The 17,938-nt window shown below is 37.2% G+C and overlaps 1 protein-coding gene across 16 annotated transcripts in view; it reads left to right on the forward strand.

The window, feature by feature from the left end:
* ARHGAP20 (Rho GTPase activating protein 20) overlaps positions 1–17,938 on the forward strand; it is a 127,024-nt gene that overhangs the window by 73,260 nt on the left and 35,826 nt on the right. For 10 of the 16 annotated variants that reach the window (XM_064577454.1, XM_064577451.1, XM_064577456.1 and 7 more), the window contains 2 exons: positions 3,267–3,431; positions 11,078–11,227. In XM_064577454.1, coding sequence (XP_064433524.1) covers positions 3,267–3,431; positions 11,078–11,227 — 315 coding nt within the window. Of the gene's footprint in view, positions 1–3,266; positions 3,432–11,077; positions 11,228–17,938 lie in introns of those variants that run through there. The other 6 variants (XM_064577452.1, XM_064577453.1, XM_064577460.1 and 3 more) reach the window with 2 other exon arrangements.

Here is a 17,938-nt window from a genome sequence, read left to right on the forward strand (position 1 = left end):
TTCCAGTCCAGCTGCCTTTACAGATGCGGAAACTGAGGCAGCCAAATAAGTCACTGTGTCACACTGCTTGGCAAAAAAGCTTGGATGAACCCACTTCTTCCCCCACTCCCATTAAGTCCTAAACTAGTTAAGTTCAGTTACCTTGGGTGGATGAGGGATGAGTCAATATGAATGAAATGCTTGTCCTTTTGAAAGGCTACATGGAATTTTTTTAAGTACATGTTTTGAAACCATACTTACTTGTAAATCTCTCTCACTTAGTAGCTGTGTATTTTAACTGCTCTGAACATCAGCTTCCAAATCTGCAAAATGAGGGGTAATAACACTCACCTTCAGGGCTAATTGTTTCTCTCCTTTTCCTGCCTTTCCTTTTAAAGTGACCTTGTAGTGCTAAGCTGCTAAAAAATAACCAGAACCAGACTTCAATTCTTCCTTTCTCATTCCTTAGTTCCTCAAGCTCCAGGCCATTCACGTTCTGCAGAACCTCACCAATCTCCTGGAACTATTTTCTTGAAGGTCTTAATGACCAACTGATTTTTTTCCCAGACATCTTTTCAGGCTTCAACTTGTTACCCCTCTACCAATTTCAGCAGCCTCCACCTTGCTCACAGATTCTCTTTTCCTCACCACTTCAAATCACATCTTTTCTCAGGGAGGTGTTTTCTGCCTTTTTCTCATATTCTGTGCTCCTTCCCTATGCAGTTTCAGCCATTCCCATAGCATATATGCACCTGTGTTTGGATGATTACCAGATCTACATCTCATTCTGACATCTAAGTGCTAGCTGCCTGGCTGGTTTCTCCATACCACCTAGTCCACTGATAATTTCAAACAAAGTATATTTGAAACTGAGGTCATCTCTTCTTCCCCTGCCACAATAGCCTTTTTCTCTTGTGTTCATCTTTATTAATCGCTGAAATGTATATGGAAATACAAAAGACTTAGACTATCCAAAGCAGCCTCAAACAAGAAAAAGTTGGTAGATATATACTACCTGATTTCATGATTTACTGTAAAGGTAAAATTAGAAGACAATGTGTATCTAGCATAAGAATTAACAAACAGATCAGTGGAACAGAAGAGAAAGCCCAGAAATAGACCCATGCTTAATACTTATGTAATTTTAACAAAGGTGCCAAAGCAATCCATTGAGGAAGAGAAAGTCTTCCGTGCACATGGTGCTGAGTAATATGGTATCCATATAGAAAGGCAAAATGAACCCTAGCCCCCCCTGCCTTATGCCATAAGCTGCAGTTAATTTGAGAGAGATCATATACCTAGATGTAAAAACTAAAATTATACAGATTTTAGTGAAAAACATTAGAGAATATCTTCTTTGACTTGGAGGTGGGTGAAGATTTCTTCGGTCAACAGAAATGATAAATTAGACTCCATCAAAACTTAAAAACTTCATCAAAAACACAAGAAAGTATACAGGCAGCAAAGAAAAACTATTTGTAAAACATATCTGACAAAGGATGCGAGTATCCAAGATATATAAAAAAATTCCTATAACTCAGTAATAAAAAGATATATAACCCAGTTTTTCTACATTGGCAAAAGATTTTAAGATGATTCAGAAATGAAAATATACAAACAACCAAAAAGAACATGAGCGTTCAACGTCATTAGTCATCAGAGAAGTGCAAATTAAAATTGTAATGAGACATTACTGTGTACCCACTGGAATGGCCAAAATTTAAAGGACTGACAACATCAAGTGTTGGTAAGGCTGTCGAGTGTCTGGCACTCCCCTGCAATATTGTTGGGAATAAAAATTGATAACAACCACTTTGGAAAGCTACCTGGCAGTTTTTTCTAAAATTAAACATCTACCTGCTCTGTGACCCAACAGTTCCATTCTTAGATTTTCTTCAAGAGAAATTAAAACATGGGTCACAAAAAGACCAGTACAGTGTTTAATAGCAGTTTTATTCGTAATAGCTAAAAACTGGAAAGAGCCCAGCCCATCAATAGGAGAATGAATAAACAAACTTTGATAGATTTATGCAGTGGAATAGTATTCAGCAGCATAAAGGAATGGATTACTGATAAAAGCTGACTAAAAAACAGCTTCCACAAAGAAGTGCATATGGCGGCTCAGTTTATGTGAAATCGTAGAACAGGTAAAACTAGTCTTCGGTGGAGAAAAAGAAGAGTGGTTGCCTTGAGGGTGACAGGGTGGGGATTGACTATTGTAAGGAATTTGAGGGATTTAGGGACTGAACAAAGAAAAAGCTATCATTGGGCAGGGTTGCAGGAGAAAGGAAGTCCCTTATGGCATGAGACTGTCTGGAGGCTTGTGGTCAAAGGACCACCATCCAGAAGGGGAGAAGGGCAAGGGAACTCCTGAGGTGAGGAAGATTGGAGAGGGGGTCCCTGGAGCTTACACATCTCGGGGAGCTAGTTCAGTAGCATAGCAAGGAAGAGAACTCTGATGGGCAGCAGTGACTTGGAGTCTTACCATCACTGCTCTGTCTTATCAAGGCTAGCAGAGATCGGTGTAGTTATGTGACACATGCAAAGCAGTCAAGCTACAAATGGGGGCAATTTTTAAAATAATTGGGCGGGTAAAAAGGTAAGTTTGGTGCCGGTATACTTTTGAGCTGATGGTCTCAGCCTGCAGTGAAGAAATAAACAACCCAGAGGTCAGTACATAGAAGCCGTCTTCAGCTAAAATATCCAACTGAGAAGGGACAAGAGGAAATACTTTGCTGTGATGATGATCTTCCTAACTTGATAAAGTTTTAAACCGTGCGGGTGAATACATTTGTGAAAACTCAGTGAATATATACCTAAGATCTCTGCATTTCATTGTACACTCATTTCTTTAAATTATAAGTAAATATTGAACTTTAGTTAATGATGTTCATGCCGAAGTATTTAAGGAGAAATGTACTGCTGTATACAGTTTACACTGAAATGCTAAAAATGGAATGGATTATCGAATAGTTAGAAGGATAGATAGTTGGATATATATATAATAAAGCGAATACAGTAAAATTTTCATGGTAAAATCCAGGTTGGGGTATAAATGGGTTTATTTTAAAACTTAAAATTTTGCATCATGTTTGAAAAATTTCATAATGAGATGTAAAAGACCACTGTGTAGAGAAAGACTGAGGGACCAATTAGGAAACTATGCCATTGCATTAAAAAGACAGAGAGCTGTATATTTCTTGACCATCCAGAAGCTATAATTTTATAGAGCTCGATCCTATATTTGATCATTTGACTAAAGATCTGTGGTGTTTGATCTGTTCCAGGGAAAGTCCTGCTGCCAGCGTGGACACATGTACATTTCTCTCCTCATTTGTGTGTTCCAGTAGGACTCTGCTAATTGATGGCCGGGTAGAGCTCAAACGAGGTCTGCAGAGGCAGGAGCGGCATCTTTTCCTGTTCAACGATCTGTTTGTTGTGGCCAAAATCAAGTAAGTATACTGTAAACCTCTCCCAGTTATCATTATAAAATTGCATTCCCACTAACAAAGATAACCTTTCTAGTCAGTGCTTACTGTAAAGAATGTCAGGCCTCTCTTACCATAACTAATATCTGAAGTGAGCTTTATAGTTTTGTTTTATTTTATTTTTGCAAAAAGAAAGTTTTAATTGTTTATTCATTCAGTGAGTGTTCATTTAGGTCCCACTCTGTCCCCTGTTCTGAATACGTATAGGGGATACAGTACAGAATGTGATGGGTATGGTCTCTGCTTTTTTGGCACTTTTATCCTAACGTGTGGGAGAAATTACAGATTGTGATTAGTGCTATGAAGAAAATTGAGTACAGGGTGAAGTAAAATATGGGATATATGTTAAGTAGGTATAGTCAGGAAAAAGAAAATCATTGAAGGCTGAAAAGCAACCAGTCATTCAGATATTAGGAGGATGAGCATTCTAGGCAGAGGGAAGAGCAGACCCAAAGGTGGTGGGAAAAGCTTGGCCCTTTGAAGGAGCCAAAGGAAAGCCTCTATAACGGGAGCATAAGGAGCAGAAGGACAATATGAATTGAGGTTGGAGAAATAGACAAGGATCAGGTTATCAGGACCTTGTCAGCTATATTATCTATTCCCATGTAACAAATTACCCCAGAACCACAGTTTATAACTACAGACATCTCATACTCAGGAACACTCATCTCAGACTGAGGAATCTCAGACTGAGGAGTGGTTTTGCTGGTGGTTCTGGCTCACAGGTCCTCATGAGGTTGCAGTCAAGCTGTTGACCTCCCCGCTCACTTGTGTGGACGCTGGCAGGCCTCAGTTCCTCCCTGGCTGTTGGCCAGACCCTGTAGTTCCTCTCCATGGGGGTGTCTCCACAGGGCTGCTCATGACATGGTATTGCTTCCTCCGAAGTGGAAGATCCAGGTATGTGAGATAGATGTAGGCAAGCGAAAGAACACCCCAAATAGAAGCCACAGTCCTTCATAACCTAATTTTGGAGGTGGCATACTGTCATTTCTGACATATGCTATTGGCCACACAGACCAGCCTTAGTGCAGCATGGAAGACAGCTGTGCGAGGGGTGCGAATATCAGGAAGCGAGGACCGTTGGGGGCCATCTCGGAGGCCGGGTGCAACAACAGCTGTGATAAGGAGTTGGGATTTTATTCAAAGGGATTGTAATATAATTTAATAACACTATTAATATGATTTTAGTAACAGTAGAGACCTCACATTTATTTAGATCTTATTGTATGTTAGGTATTTTTCTAGAGACTTTAACCTGCATAACCGTTCTATCAGGCAGATATTATTTGTCTCTTTTTACAGAAGAAATTGATACTCAGAGAAGTTAAATTACTTTACCGAGATCCCAAAGGTAGTAATTAGTAGCCCACATTTGAACATAGGTCCATCTTCAGAGTCTGCTGTCTCTGTTACTCCTTTTCTTATGGATTTCATAGAAAATTCTTCCATAGAAAGTTTTTGTTTGCTTTTATAGCATTATAGTCTTTCTTATGCGATGAGTAAAGGATCTAACTAAATACTTAACTAGTAAGAAACTGTATAGAATGCTTAGTGAACCATTGATACATTTTTTAAAACTTAAAGGCAAAGATAAAAATAAGAAAATGGTTTCAGAATGTGTTAGGTTTTTTCCTTAGGAAAAAAAAGTCTTTTTTTTCCATTATGGTAAGAACACTTAACATGAGGTTTACCCTCTTAACAAATCTTTAAGTGTACAATCCAGTAGTGTTAACTAACATACATACAACACCGTGCCTATTAGTTAACATCTCTAGAATGTATTCATCTGGCATAACTGAAACTTAATGCTCGTTTATTAGCAATTCCTCATTTTCTCCCTCCCCTAGCCCTTGGCAACCAACATTCCACTCTGATTTTATAAGTTTGACTAATTTAGAGACCTCATATAAGTGGAATCACACAGTGTTTGTCCTTCTGTGACTGGTGTATTTCCTTAGCATAACGTCCTCCAGGTTAATCTGGGTTAATGCATATTGAAGGGTTTCCATCTTTTCTAAGGCTGAATAATATTCTGTTGTATGTATAGACCACATTTTTTTTATCCATTCATTCATCAGTGGACATTTAGGTTGTTTCCACACCTTGGCTATTGTAAATAGTGCCGCACTGAACTTGAGTGTTAGTATCTCTTCAAGATCCTGATTTCAGTTCTTTGATAAATACCCAGAAGTGGGATTTCTGGATCATATAATATTTCTGTTTCTAATTTTTTGAAAAACCTCCATATTGTTTTCCATAGTGGCTGCCCCATTTTACATTCCCCAACAGTGTACAAGGGCTCCAATTTCTCCATGTCCTTACCAATATTTGTTGTCTTTTTGGCTTTTTTTTTGTTTGCTTTGTTTTTGGGGTTTGTTTTTTTTTTTATAGCCATTCTGACAGTGTGACGTGATATCTCAAGTCTTAACAAAACTAGTAAGATTGAAATCTTTTTCCAACCACAATGGAACGCAACTCAAAATCAGGCAAAGCTTAAAACATGTTTTGAATATAAGTAATGCCTACAATGTAGTTTTGGAAGTAGATTTAATGTTATAAAGAATATAGAGAAAGAAAATTCTTTCCCTCCAAGCCTTTGTACTAAGTCCATTTAAAGCTATATGCTATTGATAGAGGAACAAATCATTTTTTAATGTAGATTGGTTGCCATTTCTTTACTTAGAATGTACTGGATGGGTTCTGTATGCTTGGTATTATGATAAGAGAATCACAAAGATCTTATTACATTTTCCTAACAATCCTACAAGACAAGAGTTGTTTTAGATAATGAATACTGAGACTCAGGGGGGTTTGTCCAAGGGTATATAATAGGAAATGGCTGAGCTGGGGTTTTAATCTAGGCCTTATTTCCAGTGGCTGGCCCTTGGTACTGTTCCCCCATTGTACCCATTATGTGCCTAGTTTTGTGCTCAGCCTGCAGGTAGATAAGCAGACAACAAAAACTTATTTTAATAATCCATTTCCTGGACTTTAGGACCTTAGAGACTATTTACTTGTAATATGTATTCAGTTCTTATGTAGGAAAATATTTTCTTCACCTTTTTTAGATGCTTTTTCCTTAACAATTATGATAATATTTAGAGTAGAAAACTTTTGTTTTCTTACCTGTCATTTATTGTTCTGGTTTTTGCTAATGTCTAAGTGGTTTTATGTAACCCATATAGTGTTTTGCTGGAAAACCTTTTATATAGTTTCTTTACCACTAGAAAATTGCTGTTTTAAAAATATGTCAAATCTAGGCCTATCATTTACCTGTAGAGCTGACTTTATTTTGACTGCCCCTTTCTCACATAAGGTGAACACCATTTTTTTCACATACTGCTTTTTTTTTTTTTTTTTAAGATTTTATTTATTTTTCAACAGAGATAGAGAGACAGTGAGAGAGGGAACACAAGCAGGGGGAGTGGGAGAGGCAGAAGCAGGCTTCGCGCTGAGCAGGGAGCCTGATGTGGGACTTGATTCCAGGACCCTGGGATCATGACCTGAGCCAAAGGCAGATACTTAACGACTGAGCCACCCAGGCGCCCTCACATACTGCTTTTGAAAGAACTCTGTGTCTACTTAAATGTATGACAAAATCTATTAACAGTTGATTGAATTCTGTTTTTATTTAAGAGAGTCGGTTCATGAAAGATTATTTTAAGAACTTTCTACATTTATTGTGGATATTAAAAAGTGTGAGTGATCTAAGTTAATTTGGGGAGTAGGTGGGCATAAGCCTAAGACTCTTGAGATGAAGAGGACATACAGATTTGAGAAAGTAATCATTATTATTGAATACTGCCACCTTGCAAAAATATTGCCAAGAATTTATCATCATATGGTCATTTTAATAGATAACATTTGATACATTCACAGATGCTTCTTAATAAGAACCTTAAGTTTTTCCTGAAATAAACAGCAACCAAGAAGAACTAGTCCCCTGTAATACTAAACCTATGTCTTCCCTGTCACTTCTCACCCTTTGATGGACGATTGGGTTGTACCCTTGATCATTAATTTGTTGAAATGATATTAGTGCTTAATCATGTACTTGGTGAACAAATTCACTGTTAAGTTCGATATTACTTCAGCTCATCTTCAGGCTTCCTTTAGAAACTGCTTTCAGTCCATAGGTTGATGGTATAGAAATAAATTCCAGTGAGATAACTAATTACCAGCTGCCCCATATTTACTTAGTGAAACCAAGTGGATTTTAGTGAGTGAACTAGCACAAAGGGTTTTTAATTTTTTCCTTTTATTGGCCAAAGTATTTTATTCACTTTGTGCTGAATGTTAACAGTGTTTACCTAAAATTCTGTTGAGTTTATTGTCCTTCTTTTCCATACGTCATTAGAATAAGTATTAAAACTGAAAGGGACCTTTGTGACCACTTTTGATATTCATTAGAAAGCTAAATAAAAAGATATTTTTCCAATAGAATTATGGCTTTTCATCTTTTAAGATAATGTTTGAAAACGTGAAAGTATGTAGAAAGAAGTCACTATTCCATCCATAACTGTAGAGCAGCCATGTGGAATTTACTGAGAGGAAGTGACTGTAGTGACCTCACACCTTCTCAAGCCTCCACTTTTCTCAGATTGTTATTTCCTGAGCAAGCAGGGAAATAATGACGAGATCTACTTATGTCAGTAAGATGAAGAGAAAAAAAAGTTGTGGTTATTTATTCATTATCAGTAGAATTACCATCAGACACCATGTCCTCTACTCCAAACATACTTAGTAAAACATCTCCATCTTCGAATGGAGGGAAATCCCTAGAATCCTGTGTATTTCAGCAATTCACTGGGATTCCTTCCAGTATAAAGATTGGAACACAGGAAAATAGGGAAATAGATCTCTCATCTTTTTTTTTTTTTTTTAAAGATTTTATTTATTTATTTGAGACAAAGAGAATGAGAGAGAGAGAGCGCATGAGAGGGGGGAGGGTCAGAGGGAGAAGCAGGCTCCCCGCTGAGCAGGGAGCCCGATGCGGGACTCGATCCAGGGACTCCAGGATCATGACCTGAGCCGAAGGCAGTCGCTCAACCAACTGAGCCACCCAGGCGCCCCATAGATCTCTCATCTTAACAAATCTGTAGGGACGCCTGGGTGGCTCAGTCATTGGGCGTCTGCCTTCGGCTCAGGTCATGATCCCAGGGTCCTGGGATCGAGTCCCGCATCGGGCTCCCTGCTCCTTGGGAGCCTGCTTCTCCCTCTGCCTCTCTCTGTCTCTCATGAATAAATAAATAAAATCTTTAAAAAAAAAATCTGTAGTAAGGGACTACACTGTGGAAATAAAGAATTACTTTTGGGGTTGTTATTTTGTTTTTTTCAGCCAGTTCACATTAGATTCATACTTTGAAATTTCAATTAGAATAGTCTAATACTATTGGAAATTGAGTGTGAAAAATATGAAGAGACACTATGACACCAGGACTAAATGTAAAATTTTATTTAATACTGGTTTTAAGTACTTTGAAGCTACTCCATTTATCTTTGTGGACATAAGTGTTTATGAGATTCCTCTCCACCTCCATAGTAAACAGTCTTATCACAAAGCCTTGTAGGTACAGAGGGAGAAAAAAGTAAGACTGGGGGCGCCTGGCTGGCTCAGTCAGAAGAGCATCCAACTCTTGATCTCCAGGGTCAGGAGTTCGAGCCCCACGTTGGATGTAGAGATTACTCAAATAAATAAAACTTAAAAAAAAAAAAAAAAGGCTGAAAATAGAAAAGCTGAAGGGAACTTCATGGTAAGATACTTCCATCCAGATGCTTTATAAGACCAACAATATCCAGGGCTTTTTATAGATCCATAGTAGTTAAGAGCATTAAATAAGTTCAGAAGTCAATACTGTTCAAGTTCAGATTCTAGCTGTTCTAGTTAAGCTATTTGACTTCTGGCAAGTTACTTAGTTAAATCTCTCCATGGCTCCATTTCTTTATCTATAAAGTGAGGATTAAACTAAATAATGTGTGTAACGTGTTTACCACAATGACTGACTGGCACATGAGAAGTTCTCAGTAAATATTAGCCAATAGAATGGAAGTGATTGTTTACACTTTTAGATTAACTTCTTGTAGCAGGAGGTGGATAATCTTGACACTTTATTGATCTAGGGAAAGAATCATTGCAATGATTTTTTTCCAAGGCAGTAAATGTGATAAGTTCCCACCTGGTATCTGAAGTATCTGATATAGAGAGAGACCTGCATTAGGAAACACAAACTGTGTAAAAAGAGAAAGGGGAACATACCTTTCTTTCCAAACGATTTGTAGTTTCAGTTTTATATTACCTAAATAGGCACTATCAAAAAATAAGATTTTTTAGCAAGAAAATAAAAAGAAATAAGATTTTATCTTCAATTGAGTCTGTTTCATTTTTTAAAAATCTAAAGATTCGTAGCAACAGGATGAAAAATATTGAAATGAAACATAGACATCATTATGCTACAAGGCTCTTTCCTATTACACTTACGTTAAGTGTGCCCTACAGGAAGTATAAATGAAGCTTTGAATCCAGGCTATCCTTCTTGTGTAGTTCCTGCAAGATCCTTTTTCATTTTATAAATCCTAACTGAAGAGTTCTGCCTTTAAATATTCCATGAAGGAGTTTTAGGGATACTGCCATATGAAGTATCTTTGATTTCATGTTAGCTTTTTCTATTTCCACAAATGGTTCTGAATGGTAGGAAGTATGCAAGTTTCTGTGAGCGTTCTCTTTATCTTTCCCAGTGCCTTCTAACTAACTAACTCTCGGGTCCATGATGAGCATTAAATCTATGAATTTAGATCAAGAGATAATGGTGGTTTCAATGTCAGGTTCTAAAGGAGATTAGGTAGAAGTTGTCAAAAAGCAATTTCATTGCCAACTTAAAGTAGATCACCTTCTGGGTCCTTGGAGATAAATATTAAGTATGTTAACTCCACTTAGATATAGTACTTCCTGCTTTTTTTTTTTTTTCCAGTTTAGGTTAGGGTCTGTTTTTAGGCTATAGTTTTTTAATTTTAGTCAGAATATATGCGAAAATGATCTGAAAAAATTCTTAAGAAAGGAAATTTAAACTAAACTTTGCTTGTAAAGACTAGAAAATCTTGTAACCATTCAGTTGGAAATACATTGAAAATTCCCCTAATTAATTCCAGATAATATTTTTAAGTGCATCTATCTCTCCTAAGGTGAAAATTTTATAAATACTTTCATAAATAATGTGTACTTTAATCTTTTGTTCAGCCACTCAAATTTTTTTGGAGTAGGCAGGTTATAAATAATAAATGAATTTTTTAGAATAGCAATAAATTTAAAATTAGATTTTTGATCCAAATGCAATGCTCAACATAGAAAAACAAAGTAGGCAGTTTATGGCTATTTGCTGCCCATAAACACAGGCATGAGGACTAATACACCAAATGTTTCAAAGACCTTTTCGGGCCAAAGGTAACCGACTGGCTTACAGTTTCCTGTGGTAGGCACTGAAGTTACAAACAATGAATAAGACATTCTTTGTCCATGATTAGTAGAAACTGTCCTCTTATCACAAGTACAGAAGCTCTCATAAAATTTAAGAAACAAAATAACAAGAAGTCCTGTCTGGTTTTTATCTTTCTAGATATAACAACAACTTTAAGATAAAAAATAAAATAAAATTAAGTGACATGTGGACAGCAAGTTGTGTGGATGAAGTGGGAGAAGGCCACACCAATGCCGTGAAATCCTTTGTCTTAGGCTGGCCCACAGTGAACTTTGTGGCCACTTTCAGGTAAGAACCATAGCTTCTCCTGTATTGACATGTAAAATACAGTCAACTAGGTAATTTCTAGTACGGAAAGAAAAATGTTAATCAAATTTTGTTCTGATTTTTTTTTTAAGGAAAATATTTTATTCTGATTGAGTTATTCTGAAGTCAGTAACTCATCTTTTGACCATACCCCCAATAAAGACACTTGTAGGCCTTATTTCTCCCCAAGAGCTTCTTATTAAAGTGTGTGGAGAGTAATGGTAAATATTGAGAACCTTGGAGTCGTTTATCTTGGTATGACCAGTAATTTTTAAAGGGGCTCTACTGAAGCACCTAGGGCCTGTGGAAAAGGAATGGAGTGGTCAGAGCTCTGGGGCCGCCGCTCTCCAGCCTCCCCTTCCTTCGTGTTCACGTACTGTTTTACATAGTGAGCTTTCGAATTGGTCTTTTCAACCCACTGTGATAGACTTTTATTGAAAAATTTTATGAAACAGTCCAATTAAGTTTGAATAACTGTTTTATACTCCCAAATTTTCTTTTTTATTAAGATTTTTTATTCACTTATTTGAGAGAGAGAGCAAGCTGCGGGAGGAGCAGAGAGAGAGAGGGAGGGAGAGAGAGACTCCCAAGCAGACTCCCTGTTGAGCATGGACCCCAGGGTAGGGCTCCATCCCAGGACTCTGAGATCATGATCTGAGCCAAAATCAAGAGTCGGATGCTTAACCAACTGAGCTACCCGTCACCGCTATATTCCCAATTTTCTAAAGAAATAGTTTTTAATTATAGAAATAAAGTTAATACCATGAAATAATGGAGTGCCTGAACTGAACATCAGGTTCTGATTTGGCATAAAGATGTGACCATCAAAAGCAAATTTATGACTCAGGAAGTGAAAGTCAGTTTCCTAAGACTCACCCCTTGACTGGGGTAGGGTTGGAGAATATATAAATAATCTTTGTACTCTTGTCCTGAACATGCTAAATTGGCACTTCTCAGGTCAGGGTGAGCATATCAAAATTCACACTTGTGATTTTGAATAGCTGCACGCTCAAGTCCAGAGTTTGTTTTACACTTAAAGAGTTGGAGTTCACATGCACACATTTTTCTTTTGGTTTCTTCTCTCCCCACTACCACCAGACACCTCAGGCATCATTCTAAAGCCAGATAACTAGAATTTTCCAAGCTGTTAATCTTTTAATAAAAACAGGCATGTCATTAAATTCTTTTATGCATTATTGGCCTACCACAAGATTTTAAGAACTTACTTGGAAGAAACATATGTTTGTATCATTCCCTGCATATGTTGTTTTCCATGACAGATTTCTCTAGATAGTATCATTTTCTGTTGCTTGATCTCCTTGGAGTTACAGGTGAAAGGAAGTAATACCTAGGAAGGGGCAAAACCACATGCTCTTTTTTTTTTTTTTTAAAGAGGAAGAATGGCAGGAGGGGAAGTGTGGTGAGGGAAAGAGAGAATCCTCAAGTAGACTCCCTGCTGACTGTAGAGCCTGATGCAGGGCTTGATCTCACAACCCTGAGATAATGATGTGAGCTGAAATCAGGAGTCAGATGCTTAACCGACTGAGCCACCTGAGGCACCCCATACATGTTGCCTTTAACTAAGGAGTTTCCATGAAATTTGTCTTAAGAAGAAGTGAAAATGTGGAAACAAGTTTTATACAAATGTATTCTTCAAAAAGTATAGTACTTTAACCAAATGATTAAGGTTAATTAACATCACTAATGATGCCATGTACCCCTCAATAGAATGTGATGAGAAGAGTAGTTCACCTTTGTGTTATTCCTCCTTAAACCCAGAGCCCCAGACAAACATGAGAGAAACTTCAAACAGGCACAAACTGAGGGGATATTCTATAGGTTAAACTGACCAGCACTTTTCCAGATTATCATGGTTAAAAAAAAAAAAAGAAAGAACAAAACAGGAAAAGACATAGAAACTGCCCTAGACCAATCATTAAGGAGACATGATAACTGAATACAATGTGTTATCCTGGGTTGGGTCCTCTGACAGAAAAAGGACATTAACGGAAAAACTGGCAAAATCTGAAGAGTCAAGAATGCAGTTAACAGTAATGTACCAGTATTGGTTTCTTAGTTTGACAGGTGTGCCATTGTAAGAGGATAACTTTAGGAAACTAAAAGGTGAAAAGTATCCAAGGACTCTGTACTATTAGCAACTTTCCTGAAAGCCTAAACTTATTTCAAAATTAAAAGATTATTTTAAGAAAAAAGTTGCTTTGAAGAGGTCTGGCCCTGGTATGGCAGAGTGAGGCCTTAACAGACTGACCACCCTACAGATAACAACTGTAAACTCTGAGCAAAATACAAACAACAACCACCTAAAGGATCTGCAAAGCGAACACAAGTTGGCAGATTTTGGAGAGGAATTGAAACTTGGAAGGAGGCACCAGCAGGGGGTGAGATTCCTATGTTTAAGGCATTGGCCCAAGGGCAGGCTACAGTCATATCATGGTGCAGGGCAACTAAGCTGACAGAAACCCCCAATCTTTCTGGCCAAACAACCAGACTACAGAGTCTGAGTCAGCCACAGCCACGGGAAAGTGAGGGAGGAAATCTCAAAAAGTAGCGTATTAGAGGAGGGAAACCCCAGATTTTGTATATGGATTCTACCTACGTGTCTGACTGATCGCTGACATGCATGGAGCAGACTCAAAGCAACCTGAAGTGAAGGCTAAAAGACCTGAACCAAGGTGCTGTTGAGTCTAATCAAGTTAGTTATCTGTTGTGATAAAAACATCAACACTGCAAATATAACAGCACTCAGTCTCCAAAACAAAATATTCATAATGTCCAGATACAATCTAAAATTTCTTCACATACAAAGAACCAGAAAAGATAATCAACAGAGGCCAATCCTGAAATGATCCATGTTGGAATTACCAGAAAAGAACTTTAAACCAACTTTTATAATTGTGCTCACTAGGTAAAAGGAAAAGCCAACTGAAATGAATGAAAAGATTTCTCAGCAGAGAAATACAAAATATAAAAAAGAACCAAATGAAAATTTTAGAACTGAAAACTGCAATATCTTAAATTTTATATATATAGATATAGATAGATATAGATATAGATAGATATAGATGTGGAAACAAGTTTTATGCAAATGTATTCTTCAAAATAGATAGATATAGATATCTATTTATATCTATATCTATATCTATATCTATATCTATATCTATATCTATATCTATATCTATATCTATATCTATATCTATCCCCGGTGTAGCCTTAGTTGCAGAATAGAAATGAAAGAGGAAAGAGTCAGTGAATTTGAAGATACATCAATACAAATTGTCCAATCTGAAGAATAGAGAATACAGACATTTTTTTAAATTTATGTACTTATCTATATATGAGAGGAAGAGAGAGAGAGATAATCTTAAGCAGGTTCCACACCCAGCACAGAGCCCAACGCAGGGCTTGATCTCACGACCCTGAGACCTGAGCCAAAATTAAGAGTCAGATGCTTAACTGACTAAGCCACCCAGGTACCCTCAAAACAGACATTTTTTAATTCAAAATGCATCAGAGACTTGTTAGAAAATACCAAAAGATACAATATACATGTAACTGGAACTCCAGAAGAGGAGAAAGAGGGAATAGGACAGAATATTTGAAGAAATAATAGTTTGGAAATCTCCCAAGCTTAGCGAAAGATACAAATGTACAGATTTTAATAAGCTCAGTGAACCCCAAACAGGAGTATGAAGAAAATTTCCCCTAGTCATGTTATAGACAAACTGCTATAAACCAAAGATAAGAGAAAATGGTAAAAGCAGCCAGAGAAAAACAACACATTACATATGGGGGAACAATAATGTGCATCACTGTGGCTTTTTCATCAGAAACTATGGCAATTTCAGAAGACAGTGGAATGGCATCTTTGAAGTGTTGAAAGAAAGAACTTTCAACATAGAATACTATATCCACCAAAAATATCCTTCAAAAATGAAAGTGAAATAAAGATTTTTTTTTTAATTCTAAGAATTTATTCCAGCAGAACTTTGCTACCAAAAAAAAAAAAAAAATGCAAACAAGTTTTTCAGTGAGAAGCAAAATTATATCAGAGGGAAGCTTGGATTTTTAGGAAGGGTTGAAGAACATCAGAAATGGTATGTATCCGTCACTATGAAAAAAAATCGAGGCCATGATCAGTTTAAAATGCCATCAGACTAGCAGCTCAGGAAGGAGGTTCTCCTAGCCAGTCACTACAATATCTATAAAGAAACCAAAAATGTAAAGACTAATAGCTTTGAAATCTAAGACTGACAACTGCCAGAATCAGTGAGGAATTCCCAACTGTGTCAAGTTAGAGGAAGAGCAAATAATAAATGTGAACGTCTCATGCTTTCCCTTAGGACACGGAGTAGATCGTCACATCTCAGAAATGGCCAGGAGTTTCATGTATCTTGTACCCTGATTCTCAAACCTAGGATCTGTATCTGCCTGAAGAGCAGGCACTGCACCTGGATACTACAGATAATGACACAGTAAAATGAGAACATTGTTCAAATACACAGGAAGTACTGGAATCTGACAAGGATCTGTCTATAAGAGGAATCAGAAGAATGATATTTTAACTTAAGTACCTAGTGTGAATCTTAGTCTACAAACTCAGCAAAGGCAGGAAAAGCCTGTTTATAGATCAAATGAAAACCCACATTGAGCCTACATTGTGCCAGCAGATTTCTGGGATGTCTTCCAAACAGGTGGCAGACTGTGACCTTCAGTCTGTTGTGGTCACTGCTGACATTATCTTTCTCTGTGTCTTTTATGTTCAGAGCTACTCTGATTCCTTGCCACACGTGGGGTGCTGGTATCATTGCTGACATAAAAACTCAGGAACAGGCCTCCCAGGTTGCTGCTTACAGTCATTTCCTAAGGGGTCTTTCTGTTTCCTGAGGCATCTCAACTGAGTAACATATGGTTCCCTGCTCACTCCCAGGGATAACAGACTCTATCCCCTCCCAAATTTGAGGGTCTCTTTCCAATCTGCCTTGCCTTTTCTCTTTCTCTTAAGATATACTGCTTTCTCCTCTTCTTGCTCTTACCAAATGAGCTTAGGTGTTAATGAAACTCTGAGATCACCTTGATTCTGGAGTACTTTTGTTTTTAGTTTGGTAAATGCCTTAAGAATCACTAAAGAAAGAGAAGTTCTGGATTCTTCTTGCACAGAGTAGTAGAAAGGTGAAAACACAAGAAGACTACATAAATCAATCTCAGTGTGTTAACCTGACACACTTCATAAATTATTTTTGAAGTAATGCATGCTGTGTATTCAAACAATGGAAGACTATACAGCAATGAGAATGAACAATCTAAAACCACATGCCGTAATATGGAGAAGTGTCATAAACATAGTGTTGAATGAAAGAAGCCAGACACAAAATAGTACATATTGCCTGGTTACATTTATAATAAAGTAAACATAACTATCCTGTGCTGTTGGAAGTCAGGAGAGTGGGAACTAGTACCTGAAAAGGAGCATAAGCAGTCCTCCCGAGGTGATTTTCTATTTCGTAATCTGAGTTTTAGTCACGTGGCTGTGTTCAGTTTGTGAAAAAATGTTCAGGCTGTCCACTTAAGCATTATACAGTTTTTTTCTGTGTATCTTACATGTCAATAAAAGTTAAAAAAAATACTGTTTTAAAGGGGTAATTTTCTTTAGCTGCTTTGAAAAAAGTTCACAGGTCCAAAGAAAACTCACCTATTTTTCCACACGGTTTTTTGCTAAATAAATCCAAGATTTGACACAAATGAACCTAGAAAATCTCTGTTTAGGAAGGGTGAATACATTAAAAGTTTGTAAGGAACTATGGAAGATGAAAATTGGATGATCGATAAAAGAGATGTAGTGTACTTTCAGATGCCCAATGCTGGGAGTTGTATATGGAGAAAATTGCTAAGCAACAGACTTAGAAACAAATTGCAAATACTTGTTAAGTGTATTTTTCTGGAACAAGAAAATAACAAGGGTTTCCAGCTTTGTTAAGATTAGAAATATGGTATAAAATCTAGTGAGTAACAAGACCATTTAGAAATAAACACTGAATTATTTTCAAGTTTAAGAATTAAACGGGGTGCCTGAGTGGCTCAGCTGGTTAAGTGACTGCTTTCGGCTCAGGTCATGATCCCAGGGTCCTGGGATCAAGTCCCACATCAGGCTCCCGGCTCAGCGGGGAGCCTGCTTCTCCCTCTGACCCTCTTCCCTCTCATGCTGTTTCTCTCTCTCTCTCTCTCAAATAAATAAATAAAAATTTAAAAAATTAAACATAGTAACTTCAGAAAAATTATTAATAATGATTTAGTTGTAAATGAATTGATCTTAGAAGACTGTAGTAATTAAGAATAGGTTTTCTGTGAACTAATTCACTAAATTAAAATCCTGCTATATGTATAAATATTTCTTTTTCCGATAGGAAACTGGTTTCTGGGCCAAGATATTTCCATCAACATGCCAAATTTCTCTTTAATCTCTAATCTTAAATTGAGCATACTTTCTGTTTGTATGGCCTTTAAAGCTACAAAAACACTCTGAGACAATTAGCCCAGTTTTACAGATGTGGAAACAAGTTTAGAGATGTGAAGTGATTCACTCATGATCAGGTAGCTTGCATATGTTTTTGGAACCAGGTGTTTAGATTCCAGATCAAATACTCATTCCACTGTAAGAGTTATACTTGTAAAAGA

This window comes from Mirounga angustirostris, unplaced genomic scaffold (genome assembly GCF_029215605.1).
Source record: "Mirounga angustirostris isolate CCGP_5_RB_7025 unplaced genomic scaffold, mMirAng1.0.hap1 SCAF_13, whole genome shotgun sequence".
NCBI classification, from domain to species: Eukaryota; Metazoa; Chordata; class Mammalia; order Carnivora; family Phocidae; genus Mirounga; species Mirounga angustirostris.